Here is a 20,433-nt window from a genome sequence, read left to right on the forward strand (position 1 = left end):
ACAACTAGGAACAGAGGTGTAATGCAGTATTATATATTAAGATAAATAATCACATAAATAGAAAATGTATTTTTTTCACATAATTATACAGAACAAAGAAATATGACAATGGAATTTGGCTTATGGGATAATTAACAATTAGAAGTATAATATATATTTGTTAAGGCTTTAATAGCCTCTCTCTGGCCTGTCACTATATAACTCCTCCCTTTGTATTCCTCCATTTTACATCCTTGAGAGAAAATATGTATATACTATGATTATGAATTAGTGAATTTAATTATAAAAATACTCAAGGGCTTTATAAATATAACACACAGTCAATAAATCACATGGGATAATGTCCCTAATTGCTCAAACACTAGCTTCTCTGGTACTTTTCAGTGATAGTCCTTAGTTTTTGTCCCTGATGTCCTGAAGACACCTTTTTTGTGTGACACAATTTTATATCTCTTTAATTATTAGAGTCAATGTTTTGTTTCATATTTCTGAAAACTGAACACTACACCTAATCCACTCTGGCTCAGGAGGTGTACATGCACATACCTTCCCCCTCATACACACACACATAAGTACATAAAAGTATGGGGGCAAGGCTGGAGAGGTGGCTCATTGGTTAAGAAATGCCTGTGCTTACTGTGGATCTTGTGCCCATATGATGGTTCGCAGTCACCTGTAATTCTTGTTTCAAAGCATATCTAGCTGTCATTTGACCTCCTTGGCTACAAGCATATATATGGTACACAAGCAAACATGCAGACAAAATACTCATAAACATAATGTAAACAAACAAATATAATTAAAAAAAGAATAGGATCATGTCATTAAAATTTGATATTTGTTTCTGTTAGAAAGTTCCGTAAGATAATCTCAGAAGAAGTAAGAAAAGAACACAGGATATCTGTTCTATGTACAGAGAAGAGTATTATATATACATTATTGATTACACACACATATTACATGCATATATTACATAGATTATAAATAATACTCATTATATTAGATTATACATTAGATTATATGTAATACTCATATATTATTTACTGGACTATTATTATTCATCTTTTTTTCTTTGTTTTTTGCATTTTATATCCATAAAGTCAATGCATATTCATTATGATTACAGAATACAGTTGTTAGTATTAATGCCCCAGGGTTTAGAGCTGTGAGATATGATCACATGGGACAGTGTTACATCTAATTGTTCAACTTGTAGATTGATGGGCAATTTTTCATTCAAAATCCCTAGTGTCCTGGTCTCCAAGGTCTTGATGACATGTATTTTTTTGACAAATTTAGAAAGAGCCTTTAATTTTTAAGTATGATATTTGGCCTGGTATTTATGATTTTGCCTAAGAGAGTGGCCAGATTTCTTTTACAACACTTACTGAAATATGCTGCTAATGAAAATCTTCCATGGCTATTTCTAATTATTAACTAGTAAGCAAGATGATTTCAACAGCTCATTAATGCTCGCCAAGGATTCTTAAGTAAATGCATCACTCAGAGACCTCTGTATTTAGGTGAGTCAATTCAGTCCTGTTATTTCATTTAAAGGAAGAAATGAGGACCTTACTGCTCATTACAATGGAAAGCCAAATTTTCGGATCACAACAGCTTTAATACTGCTTTCTTTCCTGTGGCCTAATTCTTAGTACTCTTGGATGATTCCTGTATGGCTCTCTAGTTGATATTTTCTGGTCATCAATCAAGGACAAAAATACATTAGGAAAAAAATTTAATAAAATATAACTCTCAACAGGTGAGACTAACAACTTTCTTTGTAAAACTAAGATTTCAAGGGTGCTGTAGTGTGGTGTAGGTCAATACTCTCAGGACATGGTAAGTAGAGGCTGGAAGATCAGGATTGCAAAGCCACCTTTATCTGTGTTGTAAGTTGCAGGAATTTGTGGCTACATAGTCATTAAACTGCCAGCCTGGGCACAAGGGCACGTGGTTTAAGAAAACCTAAAATAAAGAAAATATCAATAATACTTAATTTTCCTTGAATAGAAGAATACGCTGGTGATACACATGCAGAGAGTGATGCAATAACACATGAGAATATTGATAACAGAAGAGAAAACTCAGTATCTTAAAGTCATGTACCACACTTGCATGATTATATACATTACTCTCAAAATGTCAGATAACCTAGTTTTACTGGCTAAGGTTGTTCTATGACCTTATCCTATGCAGGTGTGGTACATGCTGTTTACTTGCACAACTCATCCTTTCTGATTATAGACTTATCTCTGACATCAGGACTGTTGCAAACATTTCAGTCCACATTCTTGGAATTTTTTTGGTTTTCCTTTGTTTTGTTTTCCTCCCCTTCTGATTTTAAGAAGATATGTAATAATATATCATAGTTTATATGTATTCTGTATAATAATGGGTTTGGAACTATGCGCTGTAGCCTGTTGGGCTCATTGCTTGGTATCAAACTGAAGCAAATAATTACCTTTATACCAGTATCCAATAACTGCTTATAATTCTGCAGAGTTGAGCTCTATGAACCCTTTTGTGATTCATGAGTATTGACAGCTTCAGATTGTGCAGAACCAGCACACCATCTGTAGCTGTGCTTGCCAAGCTGTTCCATGTCCTGAAGATAACATTTCATTCCCCTTCTACCTGTTTTGGGGATCTTATTATCTTTCTGTTCCTTCCTTGATAGTGTTTATACTGATCCTTCAAGGGTGTGCTATCAATAACATGGTCAGGGATCAGTACTCAACAGAACACTACTCTTAATATCTTGAGTAGCCATGAGACTTGTTTTGTTTTGTTTTGTTTTTTATTTGAGACAGTGTTTCTCTGTGTATCCGCTCTGGCTGCCCAGGAACTCATTCTGTAGTCCAGGCTGGCCTCAAACTCATGGAGATCCCCTGCCTCTGCCTCCCAAGTGCTGGGATTAAAGACCTGTGCCACCACTGCCCTGCCAGCCATGAGACTCTTAATTCACTGTAGTTCGCTGCATTAAATATCTATGTTTGATGAAAGAAACATTTGACAGAATATTTTTAAGTAGCAGTGATATGGCTGTAAAATAAGGCAAGAATATAACACTGGTGTTGAAATTGATGGCTATTGCAGAGGATTATTCAGGATTGCTTGTGTGTTTTTGCTGTTTTTTCCTTTGCGTCTGAGGCTATTGTGTTGTCTGAAAGGCTGATGCAAATATGTAGAAGAGGAAGTCATGTTCATTTATTTAGTTTCTAGTAATAACCTGAGGTATCTATACCATTCTTCATTGGCATGGTCAAGAGTTTTGGGGGCACTGCTTGTCAAACTTCCAGTGCCCCAACAACCAAGTGTCCCAAAGGTATTGCTTGACAAAGTTCCAGTGCCCGGATGTCTTGGGTTGATCCCTCATTACCCCTGGTAAATAGTTCTTACTGCTAAAGGCCCTATCTGCAAATGCTAGAATTTGAAAGTTGTAGCAGAAGCTGGTGTTAATAAAAAAAATAATGAAACTAATGGAAAATCCCTTGGAAAAAACAGCTTTGCAGAAAATTGAGTCTTCCATTGAATGCATTTAGATTTCTTTTCAGATTATTAAATGAATGATATTAGTAGCCATGGGGAAGGATTTAAGAAAAATTATTTAAGAAGAAAAACTTCAGGAAGATTTAGAAGCTGAAAATTGCAATTGAATCATTAGGCTTTGAAGTTCAGCTTTAGAAATAAAAGATCTGTGTGAACAGGAAAAGATTTTTATCAGGCAGATGTTGACAGACCTTGGTATCTTCCTGAAGACAAAGTAAATGGTTTTAGGAACCCCAATGTTCTCCTGTCCCTTTTAGGATGACAATGAAGATGGAAATTGTATTGAAACAAGAGTTCAGGATAGGGACATTGAGGAAGCTGGTGAATTGCCCATTTTCCTGAGGAGACTTGCCAGACCAAGATTTTTCTGATGTTGTAGGAACAGACCCCTTTTGCTTAAATAAGGAGTTACACAATATTTTAAGAATCAAAGAAAATAATTGATGGTTTTATGGCAAATATAAAAGAAATAGAGAAAGGAGAGGAAGAATTAAACCAGGGTCAGAGAGATTGAACTTCTGAGAAAGATAAGTTTGATGCAACAGGTAATAGAAAATGACTTCTAATTCTCTTAATTCTGTGCCCAGCTGAAACTCGATCAAACTCAAACAGAGTCATCCTGTCTAGCATTCCTGTAACCACAAGGCTTTACCTCTCCAATTTTAGGGAGAGAACTCTGAGTTGAAAGAGAATGATTTATCATAATGTTAGCTTTTAATTCTTACACAGTTTGCAGTTTGCCTGCCTTGCTTCTTTGTTTCTATATACTCATGCAACCAAGAAAGACTTAAAGTTACATAATCATTAATCAAAGTTTCTAAGGAAATGATTTTGTGTATAAATAAAGCCTGCAAGACACATAGGTTGTCAGAGCCAGTTAAACCATCCTTCTCTCTGTCCATCTCTATAAAAAGAAACTGCGTTGCATCCTATGTCTGATTCTTCCCACGTCACACGTGCAACCAGCCTTCTTCAAGCACTTACCTCATCAGGGGCAGGACCCAAGCAGGTCAGGAAGAGAAAAATTAATCTTTATAAGTAAATGTGGAGACCTATAGATGATTGTCAGGGTGCCTGGTTCTCACAAGATGCTTGCCACATCTGTTATCTCCTATATATCATACGACGTTTTATTTACTTTAGGTCCATATCAAATCCACTTGCTGATATATTTTAAGATTTACTGTTTATCTTTATTTCATGACATGTATGTCTGTGTCTTTATTAATGTGTATATCAGGTGTATGCAGGTTATTACAAATGGCAGGAAAGGCCGACCTCTTCCTCAGTGCTAAATTCTGGGGAGATTTGAGCTTCCAGGCCTGTACACTGAGAACTGAACTTGGTTCTCATGAACGAGCAGTAAGCTTCTTGACTACTGAGGTATCTCTTAAGCCCCGCTTTTCTTTTAAAGTTTGATGTTAGAAAATATTTTTACTATTGAATAATTGAATAATAGCATTTAGGAACTTTAGGCATCATTTTTAGGAGGTACCCACTTGGACAGTTTCCTTAGCCCATACTTCAAACACTGTTTAAAACTTTAAAACTTCTAAAGTGCTTTTTTTTTTGGTCCAGGCTGATTTTATATCTGTGTTATTCGCACCCTGAACACATTGTGCTGAAATACAAAACTGTCCAGTCCCTATCACTCTTTAACCATTTCCCCGCAGCACACATAGCATATATTTTCTCTGATCACACTGTAATGAGTAATATAACATTAATCTAGGAAGAAAACGTTAATATTCAAGCCATACATAATGAATAAAAATGTACTAAAAATTGCTATATAATAATTCCAAAATTAGACATTATGCTACATGAAGTGCATAAGACATTGAAAGTGTAAATAAATAGGGAAAAAAGCCAAATATAATTTTAGCATATTATAAAAAAAGGCAATAATTTACATTTCTATGTTTTTTGCATCTGAGACATAGTCTCATGTAACCCAGGCTGGACACCCACTGAAGATCCTACCGCTTTTAGTAGCACATGTACTTAACCTCAAGAGGAACACTGTCATAATTTATTAAAGTTCAACAATAACTGGAATAATTTTCAAAAAAACAGCAATGTCTATTTACAACAAATAAACAATTTTCTTATTTTCAGATGCATGCAAGTGATAGACTAAAGGAGTCGTTTTGTGAAATCCTGCTATGATAATAGAGACAACTTTTTAAAATTGAAATATAGCTGGGTAAATTTGGAGGGTTTTGACACTATTATCTTTCCAATACTGTAAGTTGAAGATTTGTTTCATTGAATATATACTGTATACTTAAACTTTGAAATAATAAAAATCTATTAACAAGCCATATTTCATAAAAGTGGTCAAACTGTCAATATTTTTATTATTCTCTATTATAAATAATGTTTCTGAACTTGACAGATTGTCATTTCCTCTATTTTCCATAGTAACCATGAAAACCAGACTTCTGCAGTGACCTTCGTCCTCGTGGGCTTCTCAGAATACCCACACCTCCAGATGCCCCTCTTCTTCCTGTTCCTCACCATATACACAGTCACCGTGCTTGGGAACCTGGGCATGATTGTCATCATCAGGCTCAACCCCAAGCTCCACACCCCCATGTACTTTTTTCTTAGTCACCTCTCCTTTGTGGATTTCTGTTACTCCACTGTTGTGACACCAAAGCTCTTAGAAAACCTGATCGTGGAAGACAGAAGGATCTCCTTCACAGGCTGCATGATGCAGTTCTTTTTTGCATGCATATTTGTGGTGACAGAAACCTTCATGTTGGCAGTGGTGGCCTATGACAGGTTTGTGGCAGTATGCAGCCCTCTCCTCTACACTGTAGCAATGTCTCAGAAGCTCTGTTGGTCTCTTGTAGCTGCATCATATACTCATGGGGTGGAATCTGTTCCTTTGTATTCATCCACTTTATGTTGACCTTATTCTTCTGTGGGACCAAGTTCATAAACAACTTTGTGTGTGAGCATGATGCCATTGTTGCTGTATCCTGCTCTGACCCCTACATTAGTCAGAAGGTCATCTTCATCTTTGCTACTTTCAATGAACTAAGCAGTCTGATGATCATTCTCACCTCTTATGTTTTCATTGTCTTCACTGTCATGAAAATGCCTGCCACTGGGGGACGCTACAAAGTCTTCTCCACCTGTGCCTCCCATCTCACTACCATCACCATTTTCCATAGCATTATCATCGGTCTCTATGGTGTTCCCACCACCAAAAGTTCCTGGCTTCTGGTCAAGGTGGCCTCGGTCTTCTATGCAATCATCACACCCATGCTGAACCCCATGATGTACAGCCTCAGGAACAAGGATGTGAAAGATGCAGTTAGGAAGCTGCTAAGCTCTCATCTCTCATAGTAAAATGCAGCTCCTGAGCAGTTATGTATATATTTCAGGGTAGTGGCTATGTTTCTGAAAGATAAACAGACCCATTTCTTATTTTCTTTTTATAAAATGTTTCAATAACAGCTCACTCCAATATGTATTTCATGCTAGTAAATTGTAAATATTATTATAGGCTCATACTACTATTTTTTTGAATTAATTACTTCATGTAGTAACTTTCATGAAAATGCTTAAGTATTATGCTGAGGAATATTTTTAGTATAATTTATATTTCAAAATTTAGGAGGGATTTTATATAATTTGTAGAAGTTCATAAAGGAAAGTCATTTGATGTTTTATCCTAAGAGCCAGTAATTAAGAATTTCTGACTATGGACAAGTTTTTATATTTAACTGTATATTGACTACTTTTTCATTGGATATATTTTAATAGGAACATACAAAAGAGTCTAATTTCCAGCATTGTTTCGCTTTTTCCAGTTGGGATAGCACATCATTATACCCAGATAGCTTTGCAGCTGTTGGAATTAAAAGGATTCACCACTATATCCAGCTTCTTTCCATTTTACAGAGGGTGGAATCTAGAACGGGCAAATTATATTTCACAGTACAGTTTATGCTTGTCTGAATAGTTGTTAGCAGTCATGGTTTTTTCATCAATATACATATAAGGTATATGCCAATATTTCAATGGAGCTTTACCTCTATACTTTCCTATTGGAATTTTTATTTGGATAGTTTATAATAAATGTTTTGGAAAATATAGACCACTTCTGTACCAGTAGAAATTAATACTCAGTGTGCTGATATAATACACACACACACACACACACACACACACACGCATCTCTTAGTAGCTGATGAAAATGAACAGTCACTAATGATATAGCACGTTAAGTATTTTATTAACATAAGCATCCATAAGTACTAAGATTGCTGAGGTATTTCCAATGTTGTCCTTTGAGCTATTTGCACTTTATTATGGTACACTTGTTAATGAATATGTTCCAGTTTTTGGGTCTTCATTGAGCCTTTTGCCTATAGGACTTTGTTGGATGCAGAATCACATTAATAAGATTGATTCTAAAAGCATACTTCAATTTCCTGTTAGATTTTTATAAGTTGTCATTTTTGGCACTCAAAGTAAATCATTCAGCTTGGATAAAATAAGAATATTACCCACAACTTGCGGTGTTTTTAGTCATCAACTGTGACTAGAATAAGTAAATAATTAACCTTGGCCACTTTCCTTTTGCATTACGTAAGAATGCTTAGAGGGCAATCAGGAAAGCCATATGTAAAATTACATTCAAAATGTTTATTTAGAAGAAAATACTACCCGTATAATGTTAATAAAACATTTTCTTCTTAAAAGTTTATCCTTCATTGATAACATCACTATTTTGCAATACATAACATAGAATTGTCTATGTTCAAAAGTTTTACCAAAAATTTTAAGTGATTGACATATATTTGAATGCTTTCAACTTTTGGATGGTTCTTATTGGATGTTAAACCTTTCCACTGGATTTTCTGCTTTTGCTATTGATATTACATTTACCAACTTATTCTACATAGACTTTTCAGTAATTTATCTTATTTCAATCTATTAAATATCATTCATATACCCACATATTAAGGTCCATTTTAACAAACAAAAGAAAATAGTAAATGGATTAGAGACCATTCCACAAATATGAATTTAAATAGCTAGGTTCCTCACAGCCCATTGTACTTTGATGAGGAATGGCCCCAGACTTAAAGTCCTAACATTAGTCTTTGACTAAAATATCTGTGTCAGAGGATTAAAATTTAGAATATAAAATGAAGTGAAACAAACTTCTCGATAGAGAGTTATCAAAATGCCATAGGAGATACTGATAAGTACTTAAAAAAAACATATTCAACACTCTTAGACATCAAAAAAAAAAAGTTGAAAATCTCTTAGATTCCCTCTCACTCCGGCACAAATCATTAATTCGAAAACTGAATGACAATCAATGCTTATATGACAACTAGGGAAAAGGAACATTTATTCAGTATGAAGGACATATATGCAGTTTTGCAGATTTCAGTGTGGGATTTTGAGGTAATATTAGAAATATAACTTTTTTTATGAGCCAAATATGCCACTTGTGAGTGTGGTCTGAATACTCTATATCCCCCTACAGAAAGCTTAACTCATCTGTTCTCATTGCTTCTCTAGCTCAACGAGGCAGAGTATGGAGCATCTCTAGATGTCTGACAGTCCATTTAAAGATAAGAAAACTGTGTTAAATATGTACAACAGAATTTCACTCATCTGTAAATAAAACTAATTTTGTGAAACTAATAGAAAAAAGCTGGTGAAAATGAGAAACGCATATTAAAAGAAATCACTCAAGCCAGATAAATAACTGCTGTGTGTCCTCCAGTGTAGGCAGAGCTCTTCTTTCTTCCAATGTCCAGACTGGGTTAAAAAATCGGCATGCCTTTCAAGGCTAAGACGTGAAAAATAAGTAACTAGAAAAGGAGAGATGAAAGAGGCCTAATGGTGGTGGGGATAGCATAACATATATGATATGAAAGTAGCAAGAAGCAATATCAGACTAGAAAGATGGAATGGTTTGGGGAAGCAAAGTGTGGGGCTAGGGTTTACCAAACTAAGAATGCAGGAAATTTTCTACAGAAACATTCTATTCAATATGTTTATTAGAACATTAACAAAAATCTTTGATTTACTAAAAAAAGATGTATAAAATCATATCCACATGCCTAAATAACAAGACTGTCAGAAGACAATCGTTACTAAATGCAAATCTCAGGGTCACGTGGAACTCCTCTCTCTGAATTGGTCGTCATGAAGGACCACCTCAATAGCACAGCCTATTGGTTCCCACCAGAAATCCATCTTAGGATGCTATTGCTAAAGATACCACAGCTGTAGATTATAGGACAGTGAGAAAGTAAACATTCTTTGATTGGCGCTTTCTACATTGCTGGTTAGAGTTCAGAATGCTGGAAGGCTCTATCTAAGCTCACAAGGACAGTGGTCATCAGGGCTCCTCCATACCTGTGAACCGTATGAGGTACTACAATGATGTGAATCATGAGATATGCATGCCAGTATGGCAGAAACATGGCTCTTATGGGGCTAAGCAAGCATGTCCCATTTGTATTTAAATCCTGCTTTACAGAAGGGAACTCATGCTGAGTACTGTAAACCATGTCTGAAGCCTGTGGTTGGCCAGGCTATAAACCACAGATTTCAGCCCTGTTGTTTTGACTACAGACACATTATGTCATATTCTCACTGAACACCTGTCTTCGTGCCCATAGATTAGTCCTCCTCTCTGCGATGAACAGTGAAGAGTGTGTAGTGTGCAGTAGTCATTGCAGAACCTGACTCTATTTAAATGGAGAGGATGCTTGTGACTGTGGAGTGTTTAACCACTAAACATAACACCTTCCCTCCTGAAGCTCAAGGCACATTGTGGAAGAAGAGTTGGAAAGAACACAAGAGTGAGAGACTTTGAGGGAATGCTGTGAAACCTTCTGGACATAACCGTGATCTGTACTTATGAACACACTGCATCTCTGGTTATTTGTGGAAGACCAGCACAAGATCTGAACCTTAACTCTTCCATTATTTATGAGGGGAGGTAGATTATGGACAGTTTTTGGAAGCCAATGAAAGTATGTCATTTTCTTCAGCAGTGTAACCCACTAGCATGCCCATGATCCACTAAAATCTTGTTTTTTTTTTTTTAAATTTTTATTAATTTATTCTTGTTACATCTCAATGGTTATCCCATCCCTTGTGTCCTCCCATTCCTCCCTCCCTCCCCTTTTCCCCTTACTCCCCTCCCCTATGACTGTTCCTGGGGGGCCTCCTCCCCCTGTGTGTGCTCCTAGGGGATCAAGTCTCTTCTTGTTTACCCATACCCATGCAAGCTGAGGTGTTTAAGCTCAGCAAGTGAAAATTTAAAGTAGGAGTTGGTTTACTGAGAAGGTTTTCAGTAGCGGTGCTGGTTAGATGTTGTCAACTAGACACACGGAAGAGTCCATTAGTCACCTTTGGAGAGGAAACCTCCCTAGAAGAATTGGTTCCATTAGACTGGCCAAGCAGCATCTCCTGTTTAATGTTGCAGGGCCCAGTGCACAGTGGGTTAGGCCAGGCTGACGATTAAGTAAGCAGTATTTCTCTTTGGGCTCCGCTTGACTCTTTGCCTCCAGGTTACTGCTTGAGCTCATGTCTTGATGTCCTTTAGTGATGGGCTATGAAGTAGAAGTGTAAGCTTGACTAACCCTTTCCTTAACCAAGTTGTTTGTTGGTGGTGTTTTATAACACTATAGAAACGCAAATTAGAATAGAGATGGGCAGGTGATGAGAGTAAACTGAATGGTTGAAAATGCCCAAATATCATTATGTAGATAGACATGAAAATTTCCAAAGACAAAAATAAAATTGTTCTTGTACTGTTTCAACAAAATATATTAATTAATGTATGTTTGGGAATATAAGATAAGATTCTTAAAATTCAGGTATAATATAGGAATAATTAAGGATGTGTTGTACTTTTTATTTTAAGTTTTATTTATTCATTCACTTTATATCCTGATGGCAAGCCCCCTCACATGCCCCTCCCCTCACTCTCCCCTCTCTTCCTCAGAGAAAGGGGAGGTGCCTCATGGCTACCAACCCCCCCTGGAGCATTAAGTCATTGCAGGACTAGGTGCATCCTCTCCCACTGAGTCTAGACAAAGTGTCCAGTTAGGGGAACAGGATCCAAAGGCAAGTCTCAGAGTCAGAAATGGATCCCTGCTGCAATTGTTGGAAGACCCACATGAAGACCAAGCTGTGAATCTGCTACATATGTGCGGGGGACCTAGGCCAAGTCCGTGCATCCTCTTTTGTTGGTGGATCAGTCTCCCAGATCCCCCATGACCTCCATGTTAGTTGACTTTATACATCTTCTTGTGGAGTCCATGACCCCTCTGGGTCCCTCAATCTTTCCCCCAATTCTTACATGGGACTCTCTTAGCTCTGTCCAATATTTGGCTGTGTGTTTTGTGTCTGTTTCTATCAGCTGCTGGGCATTGTACTATGTAAATGTTAGCTATATATTTTAACCTCAAGTTTTGTAATGAACATACTTGAATTTAGTGTTTTATTAGCATGAATTTTACATAGAATTGGGTTTATGTACTTTCACGCACATATATAATATGTTTTGATCACATTATCAACCTGTTATCTTCTCTTGTTTATTTTAAAATCCCACTTCTGACCATTTATTTGACATAATTTGGCATTCTTATCTTCCTACAAAAATCCTTTCAACATTTACTTAAAAAAAATTATAATTAGAATTGCATATGCTTCTAGAGTAACACTGTAGCCTCTTGGGTTATAAAATATCTTTTCAAAAATATGTTCTAATATGTCCACATTATTATCTCTTTTCTTCTTTTATACTTGTAGTAGTAAACCATGAATTTTAAGCACAAATTTATTTTCCCATTTTTCTATGATTAACAGCATTTGACATCTTTCTGAAAAATACATTTTAATTGCCTTTGTTGAATTTATCGGGCAAGTATACCTGCCAAAGGTCACATGCACTCAAATGCTATAATCTCTCAACGTTTTCTTTATAATTGAGAATTTCTTTTTTTTTTTTATTAATTTATTCTTGTTACATCTCAATGTTTAGCCCATCCCTTGTATCCTCCCATTCCTCCCCCCCCCATTTTCCCATTATTCCCCTCCCCTATGACTGTTCCTGAGGGGGATTACGTCCCCCTATATATTCTCATAGGGTATCAAGTCTCTTCTTGGCTACTTGCTGTCCTTCCTCTGAGTGCCACCAGGTCTCCCACTCCAGGGGACATGGTCAAATGTGAGGCACCAGAGTATGTGAGAAAGTCGTATCACACTCTCCACTCATTCATAAGTGTAAACCATGAAAAAAGATCAAATTTACCTCTCATTGCACCCTAAAACGTACATACCCATTCCCACCTTCACATCTTTTACTATAAACCATTAATTTCTTCAGTTAGTATGTTCCCATACATACATAATATGGGACAATCCCCTCAGTATAGAAACCTTAGCTAGTATAACAAGTCGTGGTGTATTGATTTAGATGTGTCATACAATCATTAATTTAATACTTTTCTGAAGTATGAACCTTGCTGAGATAACCTCTGTGTGTGAGACCTAAAGTGGAACACAGTAATTACCAGGAAAGGTATGTATTCTAAGAACAAAAGATGAAGTTTCTTCTGATTAAATATTCGTAGTCCAAGTCAATCCTGATGCAAATTCTCTAGGGTGTGTGTCCCCAAGGTCAAAGAGTTGGTTCATAATAAATAATGCCACTTTAGTACTGATTAAAAACCAGTGTCTTCTTCAATACGTTTGTATGTTTCTTTCAAAATAGTTTGATGGCTACTTCCTTTACTTAATTTCACTTTACAAGAATTAGTTCATGCTTTTATTTGAAGAACTTAAAATATTTTCATTTTGAAAAATGTTCATAACCTTGAATGGAATCAAGAAAATCTTGCTTTTGATGAATTGCTTCCACATTTTGAATCTTCAACAAGGTATATGAAAATACTTAGAATTCAAGGGATGATAGATATGTGAGCTGAAAGACTGATGTTGACTCGTTTGATTGCATAATACATACTAAGATGCTGAGTTCTATGTCCTTTCTTACTAGCAAGACTCTTTTTTGTTTGAGTCATTTATTTATTGCTATTACTAATATAAAGGCTATAAAATTAAATGTGAACTATTAGTGTTGTGACAACATGAAATTTGATTAATTCAGGCATAGCAGGATCAACATACATGTGAATGTACACTTAGCAAAGTAAAACATACAATGAATTTTAGAAATTAAGAAACTACAATTTCACGGAAAATCAAGTAGTGGAAAATAGTGGAAAAACAACATTTTGTAAGAAACCACATTAAAATCATAATTAAAAGAAAATATAAAAATTTAAGAGGAAAAATGAAGTCATTGTACAGCATTAGAAAAAATAAATCTTGAAAAACATAATTATGATTTCTGGGAGTTTTTAAAAAAATCCATTTAGAACATTTGGTTTGATAAATTTTATAATAAAAATTTTAAATTTCATAAATTCTTGTATTGTATTTAAATAACAGTTTGATTATAAGTTGACAAAATACCAAGGATTTTTTAAAAAAATAACTGCTAGGAATGTAAGGGATGGAGATGGAAGGGCATTTGCACACATTCCTGTGTAGTTTTCAATCATCCTGATTTATGCCACAATAGCCACAAACTGATGGCAAATGAAAGCCCTGGGGGAACTACAAGTGACTTAGGCCAAAGTCCTGGATAAGAAAACAGTTGTCATCAGAGTTCAAAAGTGAATCTTAGTGATAAAATTAAGAACAGTGTATAAATCTTTTTATTTCTACTTTTTGTGTTATAAACAGTGGCTTAGTTGATATATTCCATGTAGTAATACCAGCTGTAATTTAAGTATTTAATCTAGTTACAAAGAATATTTTGATTATTTTAATAAAATTATTTTATTAACATTATATTTCAGGTACTGTACTCATGTAGATTTTCCTATAGTTGTTTTGAGGCAAAGTGCTACAAAGTAACTTAGTCCAGCCTACAATTCATTACTCATTATTTTCTTGCTTAAAAGTCCTGAGTATTGTGCTCATTGCATATGCAGGACAATCCTCATCTCCTACTATATATATTTTTAACTAAATAGAGGGTGTGTGTATGTGTGTGTGTGTGTGTGTGTGTGTGTGTGTGTGTGTGTGTGTATCTTAAAATTCTACAGTGAGGTGACAAAATGTTTTTGTTCTGTTTTTGAGGTTTTTGGTTTGAGTTTTGTTGTTGTTGTTCTCTTGTTGTTTTGTTTTTGGTTTCTGCTTTTACAAGACATGGCTTTCTTGTAGCCCTGGCTGTCCTGGAACTCACTCTATAGAGAAGGCTGGCGTTAAACTCACAAAGAGCCACCTCCCTCTGCCTCCTTAAGTGTTGGAATTACAGGTATGAACCAGCATGCCTGGTTGACAAAATATTATTTTACGTTAACATAAAAAGTGAGAGAGAGGATGGGAACAGGAAGATAAGAGTAAGGGGATTACAGTGAGGATGTAATGTGAATAAGTTATTAAAAAAAGAGTAGATGTGATAAAATATCCTATTTCAGTGTTGATGAAGCCAATGAAGCAAAAACAACAACAATAAAATAACATTTTCTAAATCTTACTGGTATGTAGAAAGATAGGATGATCACAAATATTTAGGATAACTTTTGAAACTGGAATTTTAGTGAAGAATTCTATGTACATAGGGAGTCCTAAATTAATGCAAGATCTTTCAAGATTCAATAAAATAGCATACAAGACAATATGCAGGTTAAGAATTAAGAGTAGAAAGAATCTGGATTTACAATATAACAATAAATCGACAATCTCCAATTCATCTAAAAATTCTTAATGTGAGACAATGAGCTGTCTCACGAGTAATTTATGAAGAGACTTTGTAGACCAACGGAATGAATAAGTTCAAACAACCATACATTCTTACTTAACATTATATGACAAATAACAAATTCAGAGCAGGTTCTCTAATTCATGTTTTTGTTGGCTATGGTAGTTTTTTTCCCCTAATGTAGTGGATACAGATTTAATATTTACTTTAGCTCAGAACACATAATATTATAATAGTTTTTAAAGTCTTGAATTTGAGAGGGTAAAATGATGCAGCAGATATGTGAAGAATTGGAGACAGAATGAAGGAAGGATTTTATTAACATATATGTGGGTAGAGAATTCTCAGAGAATGAATATAATATTATATTGAGGCCCTGCCACTATTTGATATGTTTGTAACTATTCTGTGAAAGCAATAAAACTATATTTACTAGTAATACTAAAGGCCTACGTATGTTACATAGTTAAATATGAAATTAATTTTCATGATTAGTGTAAATGATTATTTTCAATGACAAAATGAAAGAATTATAGAAGTTAGCAGAGGAGCTTCAAGTAAAAAAAAATTGAGAACAAATAGTACTAATGAAAATGAAAGTAAAAACTGTAAAAATAATTAACAGTCATTTGGTCAGTGTTCTTTGATCCTGGTATAAATACAGAGGCTGACAAAATCAGTTCCAGTCAGCTTGTAATATTGTCGTAAAAGTGTTTGAAAAGTAAAAAGAAGGCTGTGTAGGTATATTGTCCCATTCTTGTTTAGCACTCCCAAGGGTATTGCTTGAATCAGTAGTTAAACAGAAACAAACAGAACTGCATACATTCATTATAAATAATCATGTGTTTGAAGGATTTTTATGGCCAGTTCTTATTATTTTGTGCGCACACACACACACACACACACACACACACACACACACACACACACACACACACACACAGAATTTTAACTTTCCTGAATCTTCTCAGAACATAACAGCACTAAACTCACTGATTGCAATTATCTTCTATTCTGAAAATTCCAAAATATGAGAAATAATCACGAGGAAATTATATGCACTTCATATGGTTAATTATTTGTATTACAGATGAGAAAATTGTGGGAGGAAAGAGCAGATATAACTCGCAGAGTCATATGAAGTTTGAGGGAAAATATCTAAACTGATGCAGAGCACTACTGAACACAAGATCACCGCCTCTGCTTTGGTTGCTATGTCAAGCTTCATGTAGCCTCCTACCATTCCACCCTGTCAAGTAATACTGACTACATTTCTTTCTTTCTTTTGTTGTTCTTCATTTTTTCAACTGGTAACTCATGGTACATGCAATGACGAATCAGAGCTCTGTGACCACGTTTATTCTGGTGGGTTTCTCAGACTACCCACGCCTCCAGCTGCCACTCTTCTTTATGGTCCTGGCCGTTTACACAGTCACTCTGGTAGGCAACGCAGGCATAATTGTGGTTAGAAGGGTCAATCCTAAACTTCATACACCTATGTACTTTTTTTTGAGCCATCTTTCATTTTTGGATATATGTTATTCTAGTGTATTTACACCAAAATTATTGGAGATCTTGGTTGTGGATCATAGAACTATCTCTTTAAAAGGTTGCATGACACAGTTTTTCTTTGGCTGTGCTTGTGTGATTACGGAGATGTTCATGTTAGCAGTTATGGCCTATGACAGGTTTGTGGCTGTTTGTAACCCTCTACTCTACACTGTTGCTATGTCTTATCAATTGTGTGCTCTCCTAGTAGCTGGAAGTTATATGTGGGGTGGTCTCTGTGCTGTGATAATCACATACACACTCTTAGAGCTGTCTTATTGTAGACCTGGCATCATCAATCACTTTGGCTGTGAGTACTCTGCCATCATATCTGCATCCTGCGCTGACTCCACCTTCAGCCAGATGGCATGCTTAGTCATTTCCATATTAAGTGAGGGTAGTAGCCTTCTCATCACCATGGCTTCCTATGTCTTCATAGTGATAACAATCATCAAGATGCCTTCTAAGGGAGGACTCCGGAAAGCCTTCTCCACTTGCACTTCCCACTTGACTGCCATCAGCATCTTCCATGGGATCATTCTGCTTCTCTACTGTGTGCCCAATGCAAACAGCTCACAGCTCCTGGTCAAAGTAGCAACAGTGCTCTATACAGTCTTGATCCCCATGTTGAACCCCCTTATCTACAGTCTAAGGAACAGAGATGTGAAAGAGACAGTCAAGAGGATCATCAGCTCAATACTTCCCTCTCGGTTTATTTGATACCATTAGATTGCATTCTAATTTAATATGTGTTTATTCATATTCTAAATAAACTTCTTTTTCATATGTTCTATCAATGACATATAGTTTTCAGTACCTATGTGGTTGTTTTTAATCCAACACTGAGTTGTGAGTTGGAGCATTCAGCTTGGCTTTTTTATAGTTTCACACAAATGTTTTACACTCTGATTCAGTCCCATTGAGCTGTTAAAGAAAAGATAGCATTTCAAAATATATACAATTAGCACAACGAAGTAAGAATGAAAAAAAAAAAAAGTCTCTCTTTGGAACTATGTGCCTATGCTTCCCCTGAAGTTAACTTTACGCTTTTTTATGGCATGCACATTCAAGTCCTCACAATTAACCGTTACTTTTTACTGGAAAGGCTCTGTTAAATGGATATTTCTTATTGAATTTAATCTAAATTAATGATTTAGACTTAGGTTTGTTTCCTTATACTTTGTATAAGGAAAGCACATTTTTAAAAAATATATTTTATTAATTTATTCATATTACATCTCAATGGTTATCCCATCCCTTGTATCCTCCCATTCCTCCCTCCCTCCCATTTTCCCCCTACTTCCCTCCCCTATGACTGTGACTGAGGGGGACTTCCTCCCCCTGTATATGCTCATAGGGTATCAAGTCTCTTCTTGGTAGCCTGCTATCTTTCCTCTGAGCGTCACCAGGTCTCCCCATCCAGGGGACGTGGTCAAATGTGAGGCACCAGAGTTCGTGTGAAAGTCAGTCCCCACTCTCCACTCAACTGTGAAGAATGTCCTGTCCATTGGCTAGATCTGAGTAGAGGTTCGAAGTTACTGCATGTATTGTCCTTGGCTGGTGCCATAGTTTGAGCAGGATCCCTGGGACCAGATCTACCCATCATAATGTTCTTGTAGGTTTCTAGGACCCTCTGGATCCTTCTATTTCCTCATTCTCCCTTGCTTCTCTCACCTAGAGTCCCAATAGGAAGTCTTCCCCTCTGTCCCACTTTTCTGGTAAGTGAAGGCTTTCATGGGACATGCCCCTTGGGCTAGTGTCTGGATATAAGTGAGTATATACCATTTGACTCTTTCTGCTTCCGGGGCATAGCAGCCTTATTCATAATAGCTAGAACATGGAAACAGCCTAAGTGTACCACAGTAGAAGAATGGATAAAGAAACTGTGGTACATTTACACTGTGGAATACTACTCAGCTATTAAAAACAAGGATTTCCCAAAATTTTTGGACAAATGGATTGAGCTAGAAATGATCATAGTGAGAAGGCACATGTTTAAATGCTCACTGTTACCCATACACACCACTCATCTCATTTTGCTTTGTTATAATTTTGAGATTATCACTCTGTTTTTCCTTTCCCATTTCTGCCTTCACGTATTAAACGATTCTATTTGATTGAAGCTTCCTATATTCTGATTATACGCAAGAGTTTTTACTTTTAAAATGTACCACTGATTACTTTTCCTAGTTTTTTAAAGCGTCGGTTAACAACAAAAGTAACTACTTAGCTGCTTAATCAATGGCAAATTATTTATTATTATCTAAACACCTTTGAGTTTATTTCAATAAACCATATTATTTACAATTTGAGCTTATTTGTACTAAACTTTCTTTATTAAAAAAGATATATATATGTATGTATGTATGATGTATGTAGTATCCACTGTTTTGCTTGCATGTACACCTGCAAGCAAGTGTACCTTGGGCACCAGATCTCACTATATATGGTTGTGAGCCACCATGAGGTTGCTGGGAACTGAACTCAGGACCTTTGGAAGAGCAGGCAGTGCTCGTAATCACTGAGTCATTTCTCCAGCCCCTAAAACTTTTCATGATGCTGATACTTAAACCTCTTTCATTTTTTTCAGTCTTATTTAAAGTCATTAATCCAAATGATCATTTTTGTTTGCTTGGAAGTATGATATGTCTTGACTTGATTTTTGAAGACTAATTTTTTTTTCAGTAGATTTTCATTACACTTCTGATGTGAACAAATCTCCTTGAAAAGTCATTCCATTTGCCTTAGTCTTCTATATCATCTATAAGTTTTAAAAATGTCTATGTTCTTAGAGAGAGAAACATTCACTTTCCATTTAGTTTGCAGTGCCTGATAGATTTACTGTGCTCTAGTGAAGACCATATATCCAAGAATATACTGGTAGCACATATTCTACATGTTTCTTTAAGGGAGGACATGAAAGTCTCTCCCTACCAGTCTGTGAGGGCCAATATGTGGTTTAAGCTGTAGTAGTGTTTCTTTTATAAATGTGTGTGTCCCTGTGTTTGGTGCACATTGGTTAAGGATTGCAATGCCCTCTGCGTGTTGCCCAAAAAAGAAACATAAACAATAACCCTGTGACAAATCATTTGAATTACAATTGTGTCCTACCTGCAAGGTATACAAGTGCAATGGTGTGGCTCAAAGCTTGTGGGAGAAACCAACCAATTCTGATTTGAGTGGGTGACCGGGAATCTGAGCCTAGGTGGGTAAAACAAATATACTGCTCTTACAATTTTTTTTTAAAGATGTTAATAAAATGAGTCCTAATGACATTCTGCTGTAGTCATTCATCAGTCATTCACAAAGCCAGCATCAGAAAAGCTTCCTCGTGCAGCGGATGGGAACAAATCCAGAGACCTATAGCCAGACATTGTGCAGGGAGTGAGAGGCTCTGGAATACGCAGCCCAAATACAATGTCTCTATCAAATCTTTCCTGGCTCAGGGAACACTGCGGAAAATGAGGACACATAGCAGAGTATCATTAATGGTGCCAGGG

At 36.0% G+C, this 20,433-nt stretch overlaps 2 protein-coding genes across 2 annotated transcripts; both read left to right on the forward strand.

Moving 5' to 3' along the window:
• Nucleotides 1–1,494: 1,494 nt before the first annotated feature.
• On the forward strand, nucleotides 1,495–6,909 carry LOC127207244 (olfactory receptor 5D13-like). Its single transcript, XM_051166619.1, is given in 3 exon segments — nucleotides 1,495–1,523; nucleotides 5,977–6,418; nucleotides 6,421–6,909. Coding segments are annotated over 3 exon segments (960 nt in total).
• A 9,793-nt stretch (nucleotides 6,910–16,702) lies between these two features.
• On the forward strand, nucleotides 16,703–17,653 carry LOC127207313 (olfactory receptor 1165-like). Its single transcript, XM_051166695.1, has one exon. The coding sequence runs from the start codon at nucleotides 16,703–16,705 to the stop codon at nucleotides 17,651–17,653; it is 951 nt and encodes a 316-aa protein (XP_051022652.1).
• The last annotated feature ends 2,780 nt before the right edge of the window (nucleotides 17,654–20,433 follow it).

Source organism: Acomys russatus, chromosome 24 (assembly GCF_903995435.1).
Source record: "Acomys russatus chromosome 24, mAcoRus1.1, whole genome shotgun sequence".
Taxonomy (NCBI): Eukaryota; Metazoa; Chordata; class Mammalia; order Rodentia; family Muridae; genus Acomys; species Acomys russatus.